We start from the raw sequence: 23388 nt of genomic DNA, 5'->3' as shown, positions 1-23388 counted from the left end.
CTGCTCACCTGGTCTCAGCCTACCAGCACACCTGCCTGCAATCTGCTGCTCACCTCTCCCTGCTCCACACACTTGCCAGCCATCAGCTCATCAGCCCTCCAGTATGTCAACCCTGGCTTCCCTCCCACTCTTGGCCAGATTGTTGTTCCAGTCTCAGTGGATTCCAGTCTGCCTGCCTGCCAACAATCTCTCCCCTGCTTCCTCGGCCAGTCACCAGCCTGTCGCTCTCCAAGCCTCTTCCCTCTGCTGTCTCCAGTCATCCCCCCTCTTTAACCCATCTCCTCCACCACCGCTACACGAAGCATGTTCACACTGACTAATGTGGCTAAGTGCATTCAACTATGACCCCCAGGATGGTGGACTAATGGTAAGCTCAGTGTAGAACACTGTTAATGTTACTCAACGTCTACTGTCACCCACAAATTTAGCCTCTAGTCAGCTGTCCGAGCTAGCTTGCTAATTCCACTACTTTTATGCTACAATTGTGAGAGAAAAGTCCAGCAAAAGGCTCAATTATCTGTCCTTTCCTACGGTGTGACAAAGATATGTGGATGAAGCATTAAGTTGTACATTTTACTCATTAACTATGGCTCTCTGTGCATCGTAAAGTCACCATTTTACTTAAAAAATTCACCTCAGTCAATCCTTGATTTGCTGTAGGTCAGTTCCCTGGAGGCAAACTGGCACCTTTCCAGCTCCCGGTTCATACTGAGCTACTGCTGTCCAGCTCGGATCCTCAATGGTCGCCATCTTGGCTCCGTAGCAGAAGGGGAGGTTCCAGCAGCAGATACAGATGAACCTGGCATTATATGTTAGCTAAGTACCGTCAAACTGAAGTTAGATAAAAAAAGTCATCAGTATTGTTTATTGGGTTCATTCAGCAGCCTGTATTGACTTGGTATCACAAATGATAACGCTGCTAGCTAACATCAGGGCTCATCGGTCCAGGAGATAAACAGTCGTATTGGATACACACTACCATATCAAGATTCACGCATGAAGCAATTACAATGTACACAGTGTACTACATGCAAGTGTGGTGCCAGAAGTAACTGCATTGTCTGTACTCTGTGCTTATCTCTTTCAAGCCAAACTCTTTCAAGCCCCTCCCATGCCTAAATTATGCTCTCTAGTGTCTGCCTTCAGACTGGCAACCAATACAATATGTAACTGTGACAAACATGCACCTTGAACTTGCAAAATTAGCATATTGGCTAGTTGTCAGAAAACTGTTCTCGAAGGTAACTGAGAAACTCTAAAAACTAGAAAACCTCTCAAAAAGTTGAGAAAAGAGTGGGTCAGATGGTTATGCAGTCTTTGTGCCAGTCCACCCCTGATAGGAGCACTCATCCAACGACCTTTACCAGGAAACAAGATCATATTTGTGGCAGTGATAGTCCGACTACTTCTTCAGACGGGGGTATCACTGATACGAGTGTCAATAGTAGTAGCTGTATGATAGAGGTTATAGTTCATAGTGATGTCCTGCTTGCGATCCTTTTTATTACCGTGGGGAATGAATGACCTGCCCTACTCTTAGCCAAAATCTAATCAATCTCACTCCTCATGTCCAAACCTTACCAACCTAACCAACAAAGACGATGATAACTAGACATTTAGAGGCAGAGCAGGGTTGGTCATGTCTTCACTATAGCAGGACTGATTTCACACATTCACCCTTCAGGACATGCAGATTGGCCTCCAGGCTGAAAGTCCTGTGTTTTTGGAATCAACTCTAACTTCCCAACTTCATGGATGCTCTTTATACTACAGCATGGTTACATCATAGATTACATATAAATTGATTATGTGGGTTTTATACTAATTACAGTGCATTGCTTTTCGTAAGTAGGCTATAGCTACAAAACTGTACAGGGCTAAACACATGGTATATTTTGCTTCTTACGCTAAACCACACAACAATCTTCTACATGTATCTCGTTCAGGTGGTCCAGTGTGTAACTCTCCACTCAACCTCCATGATGCGACAACGGTTGATTTCTGTTGGCCTCTGTTGACAGAGCAAAATGTTCCCGTGTCTGTGTATGAGGTGTTGTGTTAGCTGTTTGTGCCAAGCCATCTGCTTCCTGTCTGTGAACATATCCAGTATGTATAGACACCCTGAATAAGTATCTGTGAGGCCACGACAGAGCGCTTTCACCATGCTCGTTTGGGGATGAACCGCTGCAGCTTTTTTTATGCGGTTAAGTACATGGCTCAGTCTATCTGAACCTTGTGTGTGTGTGTGCATGTGTGTTCATCCTGTTATGCAGCTGGAGCTCTGCCACCTGCTTCTCTTCGGCGCCGTGCCATCTGAGAGGTGACTCAGTGTATCCAGGCCACGGACGGGTAAGCAGCCCTCGCCATTAACACATTAAACACACACTGGGACGTACTAACATAATTGATTTGCATGTACTTGGATGCACGTATTGTACCCATGTGGGTGCGTAAACACACACACACACACACACACACACACACACACACACACACACACACACACACACACACACACACACACACACACACACACACACACACACACACACACACACACACACACAGTACCATTAAAGGTTCCACTGCATCCGCTGACGAAAACATGTGCTAATCTCTTCAGAATGACTCAGTCAGACGGTTAAAAGCCAGCGCTTCCTCTGACATCATTTGTTGTCGGCTATCGGGTACATTACTCCCCCTGCCCCCTCCATATGCACATTATGACATGATCAAACCTCGTCTGAAGGTCAAAACCTGCTCGATGGCTGCATCTGGCTGCTGCACTTTTACTCTGCTCAAGGCTGTGGTTAAAAAACAAAAATGTACTCCTCCTGCCTTTAACCTGTGATTTATGTCGCCCTGCAGAGTCACTTCTCAAAAAATGTATTACGAGCATTAGTGAATAATAATAAGGCATTTTTGGGAGTGACTCCACTGTGGAAAGACAGTACTGAACATTCCTTGGAGTATTTCTACTCAGTGCAGAAGATAAAACGCTGCTTTGTGGACTTTGTTTGAACAGCCTATGCAGTGCCGGCCCTGACCGATTTGGTGCCCGAGGCAGGATTTAGCTGGTGGCCTCCTTGTATTGCAGTCAATTTGACAACCAATCTTCATACACTAACACAGAAACTGCATGAATGTCTTTTAAAGAGAACTACAAAATAAAAACTGTCTTAGAAACAAGTGACATAAATGAAATTATAAATACAATATAATGTATCACACAAAATAAGATATTAAAGAAACCAGTGAAGACTTGTTTGTTTGTGTAATCATTTTAATGGCTGCAGTCAGCAGACCGTGGCTCTATTTACAAAGAAAATAAAAACAGCTAACAAGAAAACAAGTGACATAAAATGAATGAGGGGGGTGGAGGGGACAGGAGATACTCCATCACTGGGGGGGTTCTGAGGGAGAGAAGGGGTCTGCAGGTGGACCAGGATTTGCAAGTTAGGGGTAGAATATTTAAAAAGTGCATCTGAAGAGAAAAGAGAAGTTTATGTGACCATTGGGTGTTACATTTTAATAGTATTCACCCATATAGCCTATGAAACATTTCGGGCTGTTTTGATGAAATCCCCTCCCATGAGCGGAAACTCATGGGATGTTTTCTCCAAAAACCATAGTCATTTGGCGACTGTAAGTCATCGGGATAGAAAGAGCATGTGACAGAGAAAAGCCTATGATGGAGTGAGTCTGAGAGAAAGTGACACGGCAGAGATACAACTAAAGCGTTTGGTCTTTTCAGTCTCAGTGAAACCTTACTGGTGTTCAGTCAGTCTGCATGTCGGCTTGCATTCCCTCAGAAACCTCTAAACAATCAGTTTTTCCAATAACCTCACTGTCTGACTGGATGACTAAGAGGAGAGAGATCTGTCCCCAGAGACTGACTGACTCACTCGCCCACTGGACCAACGTCCCCTGGTAAGTGGTTGAGTGTGAGAGGCTGTGAGGCTGGAAAAAAAAATCATATATATATATATATATATATATATATGAATATTGCGTGACTAAAAAGGTAGTTTTTTTGTAGTTGTAAGAAGAAAACAGACTCCCAGACCAGACAACGTTGTGGTAGCGACCTGTCAATCACAAGGTAGCCCCGCCCTAAAGCACACCTTGCTTTATGGTCTATTTGTCTCCAAATTGACTCCAAATTAATGATTACAATTTGCTGTATTGAAGACTTAAAACTAGAGATTGAGACCATAAACTCATCTTTGCAATGTTTACTGATAAATAGATAAAAAAAAAAAAAGTTAAGGTTATTTTCTATTTCTATCCAATCTGACTTCTTTTTGCAAACAGAGGTATCAATTCAAACCTTTTATTGAAAAGCTGCTAACTGTTGTGTATTTCACATTATCGTGCCGTTCATTCGTCACGCCCACCGGTGTGTATAAAGGCCTTGAGTGCCTTGTTTTGGAAGAATGTCTTCCTGCCAGCAGGTGCACCAAATGAGAAAACGCTCATGTGAGTCCATTTAAAAGGCCGATAAGAGGTGACCTATTTTTCCTTTCTAGGTTGGCTGACTTGTTGCATCAGGGCTGGGCCATGCAGTCCAGTAAAAGCCCCATAGTTGAATCCAGACTTTTGGGCTGTGGCCCTGATTCATCACTACATCACTTTCAGAGCTGCCGATCGTTCCTTTCCTGCTTTGCGTCTTCACGTAACCAGTGCAGCTCATCCACAATTACTGCGACGTCTGTCTTCCTCGTCTGTTCCCAAACACTGAGGCTATTCACTGTAAGCTGCTGCAAGGCCAAATACAGCAAGGATATATGAGTAATTTTATAAACAGGGCAGCTCTGGTTCAGCAGGCCTGGAAACCAACCTTGATGCGTTCACAAAGCCAAACGTGTCGAAATGACACGCAAGGGATGGAGAGGATTACTGAGGTCTGATTGTACTGAATGCACACGTGTCTGAAAAGAGAAGTTTCAGTTACTAATATATTGCGTCATCATGTCACGGCTCTCATTTGGGGAATAAATCAAAAGAAGGTAACTAACAGAGAGGAATTTCCTGTCACTGATGGAAGCTTTTTTTTCCTCTGACACATTTTTGCAACGCCTCGATTGCTGTGGTCGTGATGTAAGTGTGAATGAATGTCATACAGTTACGCTCCGTCACCTCTGCTGTGGTAGTACAACATCAGCTCTGTGTGAAAGACGTGTTTCCCCCGGACAGAATAGGAAGCGACGACAGAAACCCTAAACACACTGATGAAGCACTAAAACACACACAAAAGTAGTTCACTGAGCGGTTTCACACTTAATGATACGATGACGTACTGAAACATTCTTGATGATGTTTTACATTGACAAACATCAAATGTGTAATTCATGGTACCATTCAAATGCGATCAACATAAGTATTGGTATCTCCCTGACCACCGTACATACTTTTTGGTGAAATAAGGTCACATGAGGAACAGTTCAAGAGACCAAACTATAATAATAAAACTATAATAATACATTTACAACATTTTCGTTGCAAAACGCACAGAAATATAAATGAATGTTTATACATTTTAGTGACCATGGTATAGCGCTGGGAGGTGTCTATTATCAGGAATGAATGGACATCGTATGTGTCTATTGGTTGCCTCCGGAAAGTCTATTCATTTCTGATACTTACTCCCATTAACAAGTCTAGCTGTTCGACATGTATGTGACACTGAGATGGGAAAGTTAATATTAGCTCTGTGTGTCAGCTGTACTCATTTTCTGTCTGGCAATAACAAACTAACATCGTCCACACACACGTTCGCCACCTGTTCACCTTCCCTCGACTATCTCAGGAAAACACGCTACATGCTTAAAGTGCCAGGGAAGTGTTGTTTTTTTATAATTTTACTTTTTCTTAAACAGGAAACAACATGTGTAACAAACATACATGAAACAGATTAGGATATGGTTTGTGGAGTGTTGTATGTGAGAGTTGTGCCACATGTTCATGCACTCGGGGAGGACACAGATGTGTAAATGGTAACTACAATATCCCAGGAAGGTGGCCATTAGAGGGGGCTAATGGTAAGTCTCCCCCTACTTCCTCGAGACTCCTCCCATACTGGGAGGTAGCCGGTCCATTATGAGTGAGTTTATTTGGTATCTGCTAGCCAAGCCGTTCAGTGAACGTTTCCGAGCCGTTCAGTGAACCTGTGTGGAAGCTGTCCTAGTCTTGTCCTTCTCCTTTACCTCGACCACCATGGAAAGGCAGATGAAACACTCATCAATATACACTGTATTGCCAAAAGTATTCACTCACCTGCCTTGACTCATATATGAACTAAGTGACATCCCATTCCATAGGGTGTAATATGACGTCGGTCCACCCTTTGCAGCTATAACAGCTTCAACTCTTCTGGAAGGCTTTCCACAAGGTTTAGGAGTGTGTTTATGGGAATCTTTTACCATTCTTCCAGAAGCATATTTGTGAGGTCACACACTGATGTTGGAGGGGAAGGCCTGGCTCTCAGTCTCCACTCTAATTCATATAAATGAATATGATATGATATCAATTATTTGGATGGGTGAGTGAATTATTATCATATAGTGTATTTTCCAGATATTCTGGGTCGAGTGGTTGTGGAGGCTCAGTTAGAAAATGAGTTCACTTTGGCAGAAAGAGAGCACATTTTGTTTTGGCCATCTTGAATCTCGCAGCCTGTCTCGTGAGACTCGCGTCCAAAGGGTGTTCTCGAGGTGACCTCTACTTACCTAAATGTAAATGTAAATCTCAAATATGTTTGATTTCCACACCATCCTGAGTGTCTGCCTTAAAGAACGGATGATTTCACGTGGAATGAGTTCTTATACGTCATGGGGTCTCGTTGACCAGAAAGTGAGACTTATTAACTGCCAACCTGAACGTGGGAACGGTTCAAACCAGACAGCTTCATATCTCTTCAGGCAGCAGCTTGAAAGCTGTTTCTGACTAAATAATAGATTTGGGGAACAGTTATCTACCAGATGGTAAAACAATGATACCACTGCCTGGGAATAGCAATGTTTCCTGTTTGGTGACAGGAGAACGTGGTTCTTCTTGAGACCAAAAATAATAAACATTGTATCTAGCGAATGGGAGCGCCTGAAACATGAGAGCATGTTGGTGCAAACAGAATATGAAGGAGGACAATTAAAAGGTGGCAAATATTTGACGTCTAAGGGGCTCAAGGTCTTCCTTCCCATACAAAGTGAATGAAACTACTTGGACAGCATGAAATGTTTGGCGAGCCTCGTTCTGTGACCAAACGCTAGCGTTACCGTCTTCATTGCATCCCAGCTCAAGTCAAATATTATCCCTCATTTATTATTGTTTGTTGAGGTCGTTGTTGCTGTGTTTCTCGTACAATGTCGGGTTCTCCGAGACAAAATGTATACGATTGTTGGAGAACTAGTAGAGCAGATACGGTTATTAAAGGAGAAATATGAATGTGTGTGTGTGTGTGTGTGTGTGTGTGTAAAATGGCAGCTGTAGGTGTTGACTGTCAGCGATGTGGTCTAGTTCTTTGTGAGGGCCGTGTGAGTGTCTGAGACCAGATTTGTGTGTGTGTGTGTGTGTGTGTGTAATTAATGTAAGATATGTAGTGCCGTGAGCAAGGTTGGATTAGTGAACTGCGTTTCTTGATCCCTAACAACTCAGCTATGGATACAAACCTGACTAAACAACACATCAAACAAAGAATGTGAATATAATCACATTCAGGCCCGGTTTCACGAAGCCTTCTTAAAGCCTTCTTAACACTACGTCATTCGTAACCCCTACTTAGAGTTCCTACTTAACATTTCGCGTGTTTCCCGAAACGTTCTTTGCTACGAATCTTTTTCGTACGTCACACGTTGGTAAGAGTGGTCTGGAGCACTCTTAGAGCCTTCTTAGCTCTACCGTAGTGATGTTTCCACTCCTGACGCTAGTCGCCGCCACTGTACAGTAACCCAGAAATCCCCGCTGCGCATGGAACTGCACATTGCCAGTGTTGTATTTCACCAGTGGTTTTAAGTCATTTATGAAGAAAATAAAAAAATGTGCATGCATTTCATCACAAAGCTTAGCTTTACCGCAACCTCAGAAGTAGCCTAGGTATATTACAGTGTCATTTAATTAGCCCATTATGCCTAGTCAATGTCAAGGCATGTCATAAATGGACGCCGGTAACGGTTGTGAACGGTGGCAAAACTATGGCAGTGATACAACGCATCCTGAACCAAAGACGTCGCCGACCTCGGAGCCGTTTAGTTGGAATACATGATTTCATAAAGATCAACTTCAATCCCATGGATATATAGACCGACGCGGATATATTGCATAAATTCCGACTATCGAGGTAAACAACTTTGGTAAGTCATAACGTAGGAGTCTTCGTAGCGCGCTAAGAGTGGACATTATCGGGAAACCGGGCCCAGATTGTTACCAGTCCTTGTGAGGTCGATCCCTGCTGGTCTTTCTGAGGAAAGGTTCTTCAGGTTCCTGTGAAGGGAAGTTTTTGGAGGCTGATTGGTTGAAGTCATCTTTGCAGCGTAGTGGTAGCGTGGTAGCAACCTGTCAATCACAAGGTAGCCCCGCCCCTAAATCATACCCTGCTTTCTGGTTTGAGTCTAAAAGGACCATAATGTACTAAATGTACATCATGCTGGATTGAAGAAGACTTGAAACTACAGATTGAGACCATAAACCCATGTTTACTATGTAACAATGACATAAATCAAGAGAGAAGAAGGCTCACTTTCTCATAGATGCCCATGCGACCATGTTTAAGGTACTTAAGCATTGGTTTCACTTTTCTGAACCGGAGGTTTCCATCTTGCATCAAACAATACATTTCGTCTATATTTCAGCGTCAACAAAAGCTGTTAAAACATAGAACTATTGTAAGCTTTCTTATATTTTATATAACAATCGTTAGTCCCCCTGCCTGTTTGTAATTTTAGACGCAAACTGTATAAACGATCATAAGATAATGTAAAGTATAGCATGTGAAACACCAAGACGCTTTAAAAATCAAGATGTGCACTCAGGTCCTTTATTTAGATTGTTTTTCTAAATAATACTAATTTTCAAAAAGCTTAAATAATAAAAAAATGTTTGCGTAAAATGTTACGAATATTTAGAAAGGACTCTTTCCCCAGCTGGTGACGTTGAATCTGTTGTATTGACCCTGCTCATTCACACAAACAGCTTGTCCGACAGACGAGTCACATGCAACTCTACTATGAGTTGACATCGCGGTCGCAGTGAAGAGATGCTGCCTGATGTCAAACACGAATCAGGTGGCTTCCAACCATCACGCAGCAGACGTCACCTGGGTTTCATTCTTGGTGGTTGTGCGGATAAAGAAACTCCCCACAAAGACATTAATCTCATGATTCTCATGAGTATGACACACCACACACAGAACTGCCCAAGCTAAATATTTGCCATCATGAATATTGATATTCAGAGCATCTGCAGGCATCAAAGAGCTCTAAATGTGGTCTGGAGCGTAACGTGCCACAGGCTTAGTAGCTCTGCAGGTTCAGTGTGTACACAGACATTAATAACACACACACAACACCCCGGAGGGAAGTTAGGCCATGACGTATTAGTTGTGTACAAAACGATAGTATTCTATTACTACATTAAATTATAAAGTACACCCGTTCAGGCCACGCCACTGAAATGACATACAACTCCAGTGACGTATGAAAAAGGTTCATTAGAAAGAAAAGAGGAAAATCAAAACAAAAAAGCAGAACACACATCAGTTATTTCTATTTCCAATTTAAGCTTTTAATGTGGGTTTTTCTCCTGAACGCTGACTTTGACATATTCAACGTGCCATTTCCTGATTCCGCGTGACTTTGATTGATAGTGCAATGAAATGACATGTAATTGCAGTTCCACAGCAGCTCAGTGGAAGTGCAGAGTACTTTCCACTCGAATGGGAACGTTCTTTGAAATACGTCTACGGCACTGATGGAGAACACCTCTTAGATATTTTTACCCTCATTAAATTATATTTATTTCTTAAAAGATATCACCATGAAACTTCCACAAGTGATTCATTACATAATTTCAGAAAATGGAAAAATATGTGCAAAACTCATTTAGAGAAAACAGCCTTTAAAGACTGGATTGTAAAATGACATCCATCATAGAGTTTTCACAAATGTTATGTGTAATTATGTAAATGAGGCATTACCTAATGGACACTAATAGACAAAGTAGTAGAATTAAAAACACCTTAACGTGTAATTTGAATGTTTTCTTTCCTCTAGTCTGAAAGAATTTGCCCAAAATTGACTCGTGCATGAAAAAAAATAGTTTTGCTTGTCTCCCTTTAAATGGACAGTGTTGGTAATTTTTAGGAGCCGTAGTTTGAATGACGCAGTTCCAGTTGTAGTGACATACTCGGCTTCTCAATCCTCTCTGATGCTGGTGCTTTCATCAATCACTGTCAATGTTATTACAATTTAATGGTGCAATTCCAATGATATCTGGCTGGTGGTAGCCATGACGATCAGAAGTCATTCATTATTGTTTTTTTTGTGGGAATGCTCAATAGTTATAGGCTCAGTCATAGTCTGCTGGTCGTGCTGTGGGGAGATTCCACAGTGGGGCCTAATTTACATAAATAAGAGGTCTAGGCTACCTTATGCAAATTAGGGGGAACCAGTGCAACCTCTGGAAACTTTCAAACTGACGAGTTAAAGGTGCTATTGACAACATTGATAACATCCAGCCACTAGATGTCGCACTCCCCCCTTCCATTGCATTCACGTCACAACGCAGCTGTTGTTCGAAGCGCATGTGCCCTCAATGGGCTGCCAGTGTCCGTGTTAGCTAAAAGCTAGCTTTAACGATATCTTACCGGTCAAGAAGAAAAGTGGCCACCTCGGCTTTTCAGTCCTTGAAACTCCTTCAGCTGACTCCGACGATCAAACACTGAACCAATGTTTACTGTGGTCTCGCTCCTCCTTTTGTCACTCAGCACTTAGGACTGGTACCGAAATGTCGCCCGCTTACCGTCAAACTCGTTTTTCCACACTAACTTGCAACCTCAAAGACTCTTGACCCCTGACTACAGAGATACCATGTGATACCAACGTCATTATTCTATTGGCTCACAAGCCGACAACATTTTGGTACTGCTTAGGGAAATGTGTGTAGTTTGGGGGGCATTTATTGCAATAACTTTGGCTGTGATTGTTCCCTAGCGATAAAAATGAGGTCCGGACATCCACATTCCACTGAATTTTGACTGTGTGAGATGTTTTTGTTACACTGGTACTGTTAAGGCCAACATCTGTAACATAGACTTCCATTAAAACCAATTTTTTTATTGGTTTTTTTATTGGTTTCACTTTAATTTTTCACCCATTTTAAATTAAAGTGAAAAATAATTTTGCCTGACTTTTATCATTTCTCTGCAGCAAACTTCATAAAGTTTTGTAAAAATTAAGTCAATCACAGCCCCTCCCTCACTGACCTCTATGGCGACCCTTTACAACACATTGGCATCGATGTGTAATTAATGGCTACGAACCAGTAAAAAAAAAGAATTCAAGTAAAAGGGTTTTGATAGAGATCACCTCTTTTAGTCAGAATGGTTGAAGTGAAAAAATATATTCCAGGAAATATTTTGTAAACTCATAGAAAGCCATAAAACCAGTATTTCCTTGACCATTGAAGGGTAATATCTGGATTTTCATCATGTTTTGCATTAATTTTCAAGGAAAGGCCTCAAACTTTATGTTTTTACTCAAGTCTAGCTGTTTTATGCATTTCATATGGGTTTCCACTGAGGAACAAACGTGCCAATAATTTCTTGTGTGTGCCACTAGCGGCGCCAGGATTTTGATTGTGGGTGGGCCACAAGAAAAGTGGATGGGCCAATTAAAATAAGCCAAAAAAAAAAAAAAAAAAAACGGGGTATAACGTTAACGTTATAGTTTAACGTTAACGTTATACCCCGTTTTTTTTTTTTTTTTTTTAGCCTAACCGTTACTTGCCTTGCTGGTTTGAGGGAGTGGCTAGGGGAGGACTTGACGTGGAGAGGCCGGCTGAGCTGGATGGTAATTGATCACTAACGTTACTTAAAATGGTAGTTTTCTTCTCCTGCTCCTCGGAGCGTTTCTTGGAAAATTGAAATGAAAACAAGCTGCTTTGCTTCGCCATGCTAAGTTTCATATAAGCTAATAGCTACCGTCTGTGTCTATCTCATGGATCATGGTCTGTCTGTTCTGTCTGATTTCTCATCTCAAAGCTTGCGCGCCAAAGTCATTCATTTTATTGGATCACTTGCTGGTGACGATGCAGCCTGTGGGCGGGCTTAGTAGTCCACACGGGGTAGAAGCCGCTGATTGGCTGAGAAGCTTTCACTCAAAGCTTTCCTCAGGCTGCTTATTGGATGAACAGCTAGAAAGAAAATCACTCACTAATCAGTAGGCATGAGTCAAAATGGGCGGGCCCAGGCCTAAAATGGGTGGGCCCAGGCCCACCAGGCCCAATAGTAGCGCCGCGCCTGGTGTGTGCTGTGTGTATTTGCATGTGTCATCAGGTAATTTGGCTAAAAATCCATACCATGTATATTTCTCTCCTCTCATATGGCAGGAGTTTTGTTTATGCAGCCGAATTATCTGATGACACACACACACACACACACACACACACACACACACACACACACACACACACACACACACACACACACACACACACAGTCTTATTTTGTCATGAACATGCAGGCAGCAGTCTCTTCTATCCATAGCAGAACAAATTTGCCATTTTTGTCACAGTGGCCTGTAATCCTGCAGTGCGAAAGAAAGTTTGTGTCATGAGGCCTGTTTGTACCTCAGTGGAAAACCATATGAAAATCAAATCAATAAAAAAAGAGGCCTTTCCTTCAAAATGAAAGCAAAACATGATGAAAATCCAGATTTTGTCCTGCCATGACCGAGGAATAAAACATACCGGTTCATTTACAAAATCAAATTTTTTTTACATAAGGATTTCAGTGCCTGTGGTTTGATTACAGACAGACACACTCCTGGAAAATATTTTCACCTCAACCATTCTGACTAATAGAGGTTGTCACTAACTACACATCAAAAGCATTTTAGTTGGGAAAAAAATAATTACACAAGGATGCCAATGTGTTGTAAAGGGTCATCATAGAGGTCAGTGGGGGAGGGGCTAATGGGGCAATTTTGTGACTTCATTTTTACAAAACCTTTTCACAATTTTTCACTTTAATTTAAAAGGGGAGGTAAAAAAATATGGTTATAATGGAAGTCTATGGTACATTTGGCCTTAACAGTACCAACGTAACTTTTTTGATCAATCTGACATTATACAAAAAGTAATAATGCACCAAAGTTCTCAGTTATTATTCAGATGGGTCAGCCGGTGATATTAATAATTCTCAAAGTCAAATATTTTTTTAGAATATTTTATTATAGGGGCTGCACGGTGGTGTAGTGGGTAGCACTGTCGCCTCACAGCAAGAGGGTCCCGGGTTCGATTCCCGGGTCGGCCCCGGGTTCCTTCTGTGTGGAGTTTTCATGTTCTCCCCGTGTAAGCGTGGGTTCTCTCCGGGTTCTCCGGCTTCCTCCCACAGTCCAAAGACATGCAGGATGGGGATAGGTTAATTGGTGACTCTAAATCGCCCGTAGGTGTGAATGTGAGCGTGAATGGTTGTCTGTCTCTACATGTTGGCCCTGTGATAGACTGGCGTCCTGTCCAGGGTGTACCCAATTTAATTGTAAATTGTGATTAATTAAATTATGATTTAAATTAAACAAGAACCCCTTCATGAATAAAATGGAAAAATATTGATCTTTCATAATTTTATTGCATTTTAAAGTTCAAAATACAAATCTTGTAGTTAACGGTACCAATGTAACTTTTTTAACGGGGCAACGGTTATAATGATTAATTCACAATCAAAAACATTTCTTCACGAGAAGTGATACTTTTGATTCTGCACCTTCCTAAAAGCTCTGTGGATGTATGCTTTTTAAAAAATTATTCATTTACATAAATATGTTATCAATATGACCTTTGATCTATAATAAGGACAGATTCAGCAATCACATTGCTAAACTTCAAACCCAACATGTTTTCAGAAACAAAAACAAGTTGGTGATATTTGGTAACTATTTCAGAGATATAAGAGTTTCCAGCGCTATCCTCCTATAAGTGACGAGCTGCTCCTCAGAGTCTTAAGGTGTGTTCACGCAAAGCAAATGTTGTATCCGCAGGGCCACTTAGCATCTTAGCAGCTAACGCTAGCTAGACTAATAAGGCACATCTGTAAATCATGTGATATTATTTGGGATGCTATATTTGGCTAAAAACAGGCTTCAAAAATGTATTGTCCACTCCCTAGTGTCTTTAAACAACGAAATGTTTTTAATATATAAAGTTATATAAACATTCTGCAGAGGGATATGAGTTATATAGATGTGCATTGACCATTTTAACTTAGGGTGTTATTATGGGGATGGAGTTGTTCTCGAGCCAGCCTCATGTGGCCGTTTAAGGAACTGCAGTTCTTGGCTTAAGTTTTCAGACATGGAGGTTCCACTTGTTGTTACACTGTCGAACTACAGAAATCATCACATGGTAAAAGTTAAAAACTCACACAACACGGAATACACTCTTCGTTTCTGTTCACTTTTCATAACATCTTTATTGAATTTCTGTCTCATTTTTAAACATATTTACAGATACTTTACTTTTATTATTTTTAGTTCAGTAAAAATACAAATACAGAACACTCAATTTTCAAAATCAACGTCGCTCCGAGCGACTCGATGACCGCCCAGGTTTTTCGTCTGGGCTCCCCCCCTCCCCCGTAAGATATAGGTGGCGGTGATGTCAGTGTGATGTCATAGACCGAGGGATAGATACTGAGAGCCGAGCCTACACTGCATTAGTGGACAGCTGAGGGTGACTGCCAACAGAGAGGAAGAGTGGATGAAACGCATGGAGGGAATAATGTGTTGAATGGGCAGAGAAGTTCCCGTATGTACAGATCCACATGTGTAGACGAGTTATGAGAGGCTGCCTCACACTTCAAACCACAAATGAGGGTGTCGTTTCATTGGAAAATGAAAATTGGATTAATTTAATGTAAATTCAGCTCAAAAATGACCTGGATTCTGGCCAGAAATGTGGCCTTAAACCCAACTAATATTTGATATTAAGATATTTTCCTAAAATGTCTGCAACTTCTAGCCACACCGGTTTGTCAAATATAATAGGGCAGATATGATTTATTACTGTGGTCTTATGCCATGAAAAGACCAAAACCAAGGATACACCACTCTGTACTTCCACACCTTGTCCGTTTTGCTCCAACAGGAGTTATCAGTTCATTTGTTGGGGACTATTTTCAGCTGTGGGTTCATCTACATTTGGTGCAGAAGTATAACATGAATGTGAATGTGTGTAATAAAAGAATAAATCTTGTGGTTTTAATGGTTTTTGGACAACGATGGAGCTCTATGGCAGAGAGGAAGACGCACACTGCTGCTTAGATCAAGTCATTGTTGGTTTTGGTCTTTTTTCTGGGACTCAGCGAGGGTAACTGAAGGTGATCAGTTTTGGCCCTCAGCTGAATGAATCATATTATCTGTTAAATCATTTCATTTCAACATCTTTTTACTGCCTTCTATCTTTTGATATTATTTCTGGGTGTTTCAATGACATTGAATTTGTTTTCTTGTCATGGTTTGATTTCATGTCACCAGTCCTGAATGTGTTTTATTCCAGTTTCAATTATGTAAATAAACAGTATGATTATATTATTAATAAGAAAAAGTAAAGAATGCCTCCAGCCTCATCTCTTAAATAATAACCTTGATCTTATCTTTGTGTTACTGACAACATTTGATGTTCACTTGAGATGAGCAGCATTTTGAGGCAAAGTTATCCCTCCGCGATTAGTAAGTTAGACTGTTGATGAGTCATGTGGCCGAGCAGTAAACAAGATGCTAAAAAGCCTTCATTCTCTGAGCAGTCATGTGTTGTCTTCGTTAGTCCATCTCAGTTCGGCATGTATCTCCACGTCTGGCCACGTTTGTGCAAACAAGAAGAAGAAATGTGCATCGCAGCGATGCATTACAAAAAAACACAAAGCAGAGGACGTGAAAAGAGCACAATATTGGCCAAGGCGTCACACATCTGACAATAAGGCTCCAAAGAATCAGACACAGACACACAAAGTCGTCCTGGTTTAGTGCAATTCCTCGTCTTCAGCCTGAACTCCTGCATGGAAGTCATCAATAGTAGTCAAACTGCTCCGTGTCCTCCTTCCTCTAAACCGCCGATATGTATGCAGATTCATGTCACACAAACTTATTAGTGAGCTCACAGAACATGTCTCAATACAATCTCTCTCTCTCACACACACTCTCTCTCTCACACACACACTCTCTCTCTCACACACACACTCTCTCTCTCTCTCTCTCTCTCTCTCTCTCTCTCACTCTCTCTCACACACACACACACACACACACACACACACACACACACACACACACACACACACACACACACACACACACACACACACACACACGAAGACTAAGTGACTATGAAGGAAACAGCATGACTGAATCTCTACAAACAGACTTAAATAGAAAGACAATGAAAGCTTTCTGCTGATGGAGGTTTACACATAGAGAACAACATAAAGTGGTTTTACTGAACTTAGAAGTTCATTGTTAATAATTATTTAACATGCAGTCTCACGGCAGCAGGAAGCCGGTCGACTCCCTCCGGTTCAGCTGCAAAGTTACATCCATCACATGTTGTATCTGTCTTTACTTTTCACTTTAAAGGAAAACTTAGACTCCATTTGAAATGAGAAATGTTATTATTTGTTAAATCAACCGAAATAGGAGCAGGTCTGAACATTTCACGAAGCGGAAGGTCCAACAGTGTTTGATGGGTTTGGTCTTCAGCTTTAAGGTTAACAGCAGAGATATGTTGTCGTCTCCTGCAGCACCACTTATGAGTCGTCATTGATTTTAGCAGAGAAACCTTGTTCCTTTGAAGTAATGCTCGACGCAGCAGATGACACTGAACTGAGAAGAGTTAAACCCGACTGAAGGTCCAGCATTCAATAAATCTGCCTGGACCGCTCCAGAGTCGAGTTGCTTTGGTTATTTGCCAACATATTTTGTGTGTGACTGTATTATTTATGATCTGAGCAACCAGATCAGAGAATCTTCTCACGCCCCTTTGGATGCAACAGAGAGTGAGAACTGGAGTGGATGATGTGAACGATGCACATTTTGAAATTGTAATTAATAAAATGGCCGAGAGCTGCTCCGTTTCAGAATGTCTGACTTTACCTCAGACCTCAATTTGAAGATTTTGATGTTTGTTTGATGATTGTTGGGCCATATGATGAACCGAGTCAAATAAAGAGTCAGTAACAGTCAAACGATATCAAATCCTTAATAGTTTTCCTCTAAGGGAGGAGAGAGGAGAAGGCATTGAACATTAAAAGATAATAAAAGCAGAGAATAAGAGCAGCGTTGTGAAGGGAAAATGGTGTGAGGATTTAAACATAATGAGTTCAAGCAACCTACAGTTCGGCGGTTCAAACTGGTGATATGGAGTCGAAAAGAGCAAATGTGGCACGAGAGCTCAGCACGGAGATGCATTTATTCAGCTGTTCAGTGCTGCGAGTCCGCTTCCTTCTTCAGTCCTCCAAAGTGCACAAATACATGATTTACAGCAGGACACACACACACACACACACACACACACACACACACACACACACACACACACACACACACACACACACACACACACACACACACACACACACACACACACACACACACACACACACACACACACACACACCTCATCTCACAAAGTATGACCAGAAAATGATTTATGAAAAGGCAGGAAATAAGATAATGGAAGAAACGACAGAAGAAGCTGGAGAGGAAGGTATGTGTGATCAGAAAAAGATGTAGGAGTAAAAAATAAAAACAGCAGCATCCAAACGAGGAGCAGCAGAATGTTCCGGGTTGTGAGTCGGTGACGTCTGGAGGAGAGAGAGGTGGAGGCCTGCTGCTGCTGTGTCGGTACACTCTCACTTACAATGGTCCATTTTTCTGAAAAAGGAGGATGAGAGGAGGGGGAGGGCACTGATGCCACAACCCGCCCTCGCACTAATGATGTGAAGAGCTGCTAACAGTTCCAGGTCAAAGTTCATCTGAAGATTAAACAGGAAGTGGAATGGGGCGGCGTTGGGTGCAGGGCTTCGATTCAACCCTGCGTCCACAGTAACGATTTGTCCAAACAAAACAAACAAAAAAGCATCACACCTTATCAACAGACCCTGTAAAGTCCTGAAGTCTGTCTGCTTGGGGAAAACAATGACACTTCCATCAGTACAGTGTCAAACCGACTGCATAATCCTTCACAGAAACCCCATAATGCACCATCAGTGCCTCAGCTCCAGTCGGTCTGAGAGGAAAGTTTGGTCAAATCTCAAATCAACACTAAAAAAAACGGGGAAAAAAAGTACGCCTCTGGTTTTGGAGCTCGGTCCTTCAATTGAAGCCAGTCGTGAGGCTGAGCAGCACACCCACGTCGTTCTGAGTGACGCAGAAGACAGAGAGATGGACAGAGAGTCAAAGAGTAACACAGAAGAAGAGAGGAACACTCCATCGGCCTCTCGATGCTGCGGAGGCTCTCCCTCCGTCTCCTCGGGTCGATGTCTGCAGTCCAAAAGCAGTGAGTCTGTAGAGCTGAATGTAACTTTGTCCAGTGTTGGTGGGTGGTGGGTTGGTTTTGGGCGGGCATAGAGGTGGCGGCCCCCGGTGCTGTGGTGGAGGAAAACGGCCCGTCCTGTCTACCGCTGAGCCGGCTCGCTGCCGGGCAGCGTGATGTTGCCCAGGTGGAGGACAGGAAGTGGGTGAGCCTCCGTGTTGAAGACCCAACTCTCAAAGGGCATCAGGTCATCGCTGGAGAACAGCAGGTACAGATACCTGGGGGGGGGGGGGGGGGGGGGGGACAGTAAATAACATCACTGCCACTCGGACAAAAGCTAAAATAAAAAAGGTAATCCTGAAAAAGCAGTTACATAGATATTAACATGACCGTTGTTTTGTCAACAGCCTTTTAAATAACTGCTGTTAATCGCCTCTATATCGTTTGTTCACCTAAATTCTTTCATCTTTATTTTGAAACCAGTTTGGCTGCGTCCACCTGAGGCGTGTTACTAACATCGCTGTGTGAGCTGACAGGAGCAGGAAGTGGAGCAGCCGGGGGAACATTTGGGGGCATTTTTTACCACACAAAAAAAAACAGTTCCAAGTTTTCATTAGTGTTTTGACAACACAACGCTATATGTTGTTATTTGCATCTAATCTTAATGAGAGAAACGTTGTTATTGGGGGTTTTCTGCGACCGTTAAATGCTTTGTACTGTATAAATATTACTGTTTGAGTATTGATTATTATTTTTGTGTACACTGGGGCACTAAGCAGCAGACCAAACATGTATTGGGCATTGATAGAGGTATCCGGTGGTTGTAGGCACCAGAAGGGACACGGTGTTTTAACAGAGCAATAGAGAGGCAGCATGAAATGGTTACTTTGAACTGGAAATGAAATGAACCCAAACGTGAATCCTGCCTGGACATCCTAATCAAACTGGGGCATCAGTGGGCTTTTATGCAAGTTTCAAAATTGAAAAACTCTTTTACAATTAGCCACTACAATTTTATTTACCTTTACACCTGTTTTCCACCTTTAATAGTCCCGTTTCATGTACGGCTGTGGGAGTGCAAAGGAGTTCTACTGATGCGTTTCTCCACAGAGAATCAAACCCGAGCACCACATTAAAACGTGTGTTTACATGTTTCATACATCTCTTGTGAATATTCATCATAGAAATCTCCATAAACACCATAACAACCGGTTGGTTGAGTGCTCCAGTGTATGCAGATTAAATAAACTTCAAATGTAAAGCTGCTCATTTGGTTGATGACATTTAAATAAACCTGACCGACACAGACACACGCTGCTGACGTTTCACACAGCAGATCAACAGATGTTTGGATGCAACATCTTTGACCAGATCAGATCACCGGGCAGCCAATTGGCACCCTGCGGCTGTATTGCTTTGATGTGATTGGCCCGCGGCCAGCGGGGACAAAGACTGAGAGCAGAAAGACGCCGAAGCATTCGAATGTCATCGTCTCAGAGAGTAAGCAGCCGGCTTGGCGTCGACCTTAAACCACGCGTACAACCAAAGACTCGTCCTGCTGCGTGGCGCAGATGGAGGACGGGAAACAGAACGGCTGGCAGAGCAGCTAATAAAGGCCAGTTTGCTCTGTTTCATGATTATCATGAGGTATGAGTGACTGAATAATGTGTCCTGCCAGGAGGAGATAACATTCTGCCAGCAGGGGGAACCAGAGAGCCACATTCAGAGCCTCTCCTTCCTTCAGCATCACTGATGCTGATGCTGATGCTGCTGCACCACACACACACACGTGTGAGAGCTGCCCTTTGCATTAATCAGCCTTTAAAACACTCAGAAAGAAATGTGAGAGATGCCAGCGTGTTGACTCTCATGACCCTGAGAGGCTGAATGCTGATGCAACAATGGCACAGAAAGGTGACTAGCTGGATAAAAACAAAGAAACGATATTGGCTCCTTTTGATCATACTGTTTCAGAGGCCTTACCTTTAAATCATGTTTAAGTTTACACAGGCTCATAATGAAGGCTCCCTATGTCACTAAGCAACAGGATCCAGTTTTGCTCAAGGTATCGAGGTATAGTGAGCTGATGGATGAAGAGCTGCAGTTACAAACAGCAGAGCTCCGCCTCCAACGCAGTCAGCTCCCTTCACTGCTGTGGTGCAGGAAACAGGTACATGTACTCTACTGGCTGGTTCCTGCCTCTCTGAAGGGTTAGAACTGACTCAAGGAAGCTAATTCATCCATGAACTCCATCTCAACCCTATAAAGATGCCTCACGTTTCCACAGACGATTCACCAAACTGAAGAACTGAAGAACTGAAGAATGAACATTTACGCATCTCTTTTGCATTCTGGGGAATTTGATTCAAACACAGATGTTTCTATTTATTAAATGATACCTCCGGTAAACACGATAATAAGAATGCAGTATTCATTATTATAACATATTTGGCAGAAAATGCATACTTTTCTTGTGAGAGATTCATCTCCAACGTTTCTATTTCTTTCTTTATGTTTAATATATTTATATAAAATATAACTGCAGTTATATTTTCGCATTGGAAAACTTGTGACGAAGACATATTTATATTAGGTTACTGTTCTTACTTCTAACTTATTTGTTTGTTTTAAAACTTTCAACAGCAGCAGGAGTCACTCATGGTGCGGCACAGACAAGACTTGGACTGGGAGGGCAGAATTGGACTGGGAGGGCAGAACAAAACCAGTCCATAGCCTGACATCAGCGCAGTGGCACACAGCCAATCATAGTAATCACTGCAGATATTTAGTGTCAAGTTTCCTCACCATAACTCCCTATTTATTAATGCAAACCAAGCAGTTTGTGTGTGTTTTGAAGTCTGAAGTCATTTATATTTTCATCATCTGTTAAAATAAAACTAAAAGGATGCTTGTTGAAGGTCTGTGAGTGACATGATGCTGCTTTTACCTTTCGCTCATTTATTTAAATAAATAAATAAGTATGAGGAAAGAAACTGTTGCAATCACGTTTTACTGACAAGTCAGTTAGAGTTCAAGCCAATGGAAGCCATTATTAAAGGGTTTGCTTACTTGAGTGTCTCAGCCAGGAAGAAGCTCTGCTGCACGTCGTCGTAGGTCGGGTTGGAAGAGTAGACGTCCTTCACCCCCGAGAAACCTCCACTCACCCTGCAGTACTTATCTATGGCCTGGAGGAGACAAGGAGGGGAGGAAGGAGGGAAGGGAAGGAAGAGGGAGGAGGAGAGGAGAGAAGATAGCAAATAGAAGACAAAGGGAAGACAAAGAGGAAAGGTTTGATGGGACAGAAATGGACAGAAATACAAATTGGAAGACAGAAAAAAAGGAATGACAAGAGAAGAAGTAAAAGGGCAAAGAGAAAAGGTGTGGGAGGGTGGAGAGCACAATTTTAATAAGCTTACAAAGCATGCTATAATTAATTTCTTTGCTTGTGACAGATTAGAGCGAGTCCTGGGGAGACCCATACAGGAAACAGCAGCTGTAGGGTAAAAGCAGATTAGCACAAACGCCTCCCCTGCATTTACATTTTTATTCTCTAAATTGTTCCGTCCCTCCTCGACACGGAGCAGCTTCATGACGGGGGAACGCTCCGATTCATGCCAAGCTGCATCTGAGACGGTGCCGCTGGGTAAATTCTTTTAGCGAGGCAGAGCCCGTGGCCTTCGTGACTTCGTCTGCAGATTTCCAATGAATGGACAGAATGAAAGATGCTTCTGAAGCTGCATTCAGGCCAATCTCTGGGACAAAAGGTCAAATGGTGTCCAATCGTTTGAGGACAGATTTAAGCCACTTGTGCAAATGTAAAACCCCACTCTGTCCTTTATCTTGGCCTTCGAGGGTTTATCTCCCATGCTTCCAACACGTCGATGTTTGGACTAACCCGAACAAAAGCAACAAACATGGAGGACAGACAGCCAGTCAGGTATCAGCACACCAAATCCAGTAAATAATAGCAAGTTACTGAGCTGTTGCTTCCAGTGTTGCTAGTCAGAAAAGGTCTGACACCTCTGTGTTACTATGACAACAAATGCTGCAGTGACAGCAAATGAGGACAAGCAACAACCCCATTTAACATCTACTGTAACATAAACTACCTTAGATACTGATCGTCTACCGAGCAGTAATCTATCCTTTTTTCCTTTCTAACAGCAGAAGATTTACACATCGTTAAATAATGGAAGTGGGGTGCTGATATTTTTATTTTGGAGGATTGAGCATCACGCTGCACAGTGAAGGGGCGTGTGTTGATTCTCAGGCTGTACCCAATGTGTTTTTACCTTCAATGCCTCCGTTGGGGTTATATTGAATTAAGCTTCAAATGTCTGTCGTCATATTTTCTGATGTGATAGAAAAACGTTGGCCTCACCCGAGCATCGACCGGCTTTCTCTCTTCTTTGGACCAACGTTCTGAGCTCGTTAAATCCTCCGGTGGCGGGCCGAGCACGTACCACGTCTTCAAAACGTACATGTCGCCATACATGATCTCTGTATATTAACGACGACAGAAAGCCACTTCCTGAAGCCAGTTTGCTACGTCAGCACGCAGCATTTTATTTATTTCACTTTGATTGCGTCCTCCACAACGACTAGCTGGTGCTCCTTCCAATGCAGCTTCTTTTCTGTGTTGTGTTTTTCTAGGTT

General features: G+C 42.3%; 1 protein-coding gene across 1 annotated transcript in view; it reads right to left on the bottom strand.

Annotated features, from left to right (window-relative positions):
- Positions 1-14648: 14648 nt before the first annotated feature.
- man1a2 (mannosidase, alpha, class 1A, member 2) overlaps positions 14649-23388 on the bottom strand; it is a 158104-nt gene continuing 149364 nt past the window's right edge. Inside the window, exons 13-14 of the mRNA XM_084022624.1 lie at positions 21802-21917; positions 14649-19010 (exon numbers count right to left, since the gene is read on the bottom strand). Coding sequence (XP_083878750.1) covers positions 18875-19010; positions 21802-21917 — 252 coding nt within the window. The 3' untranslated portion in view covers positions 14649-18874. The remainder of the gene's footprint in view (positions 19011-21801; positions 21918-23388) is intronic.

The sequence above is a fragment of the Eutrigla gurnardus genome (genome assembly GCF_963514095.1).
Source record: "Eutrigla gurnardus genome assembly, chromosome: 12".
NCBI classification, from domain to species: domain Eukaryota; kingdom Metazoa; phylum Chordata; class Actinopteri; order Perciformes; family Triglidae; genus Eutrigla; species Eutrigla gurnardus.
Note: the sequence above shows the minus strand (reverse complement) of the source record. Positions and strands in the feature narration are given on the sequence as shown.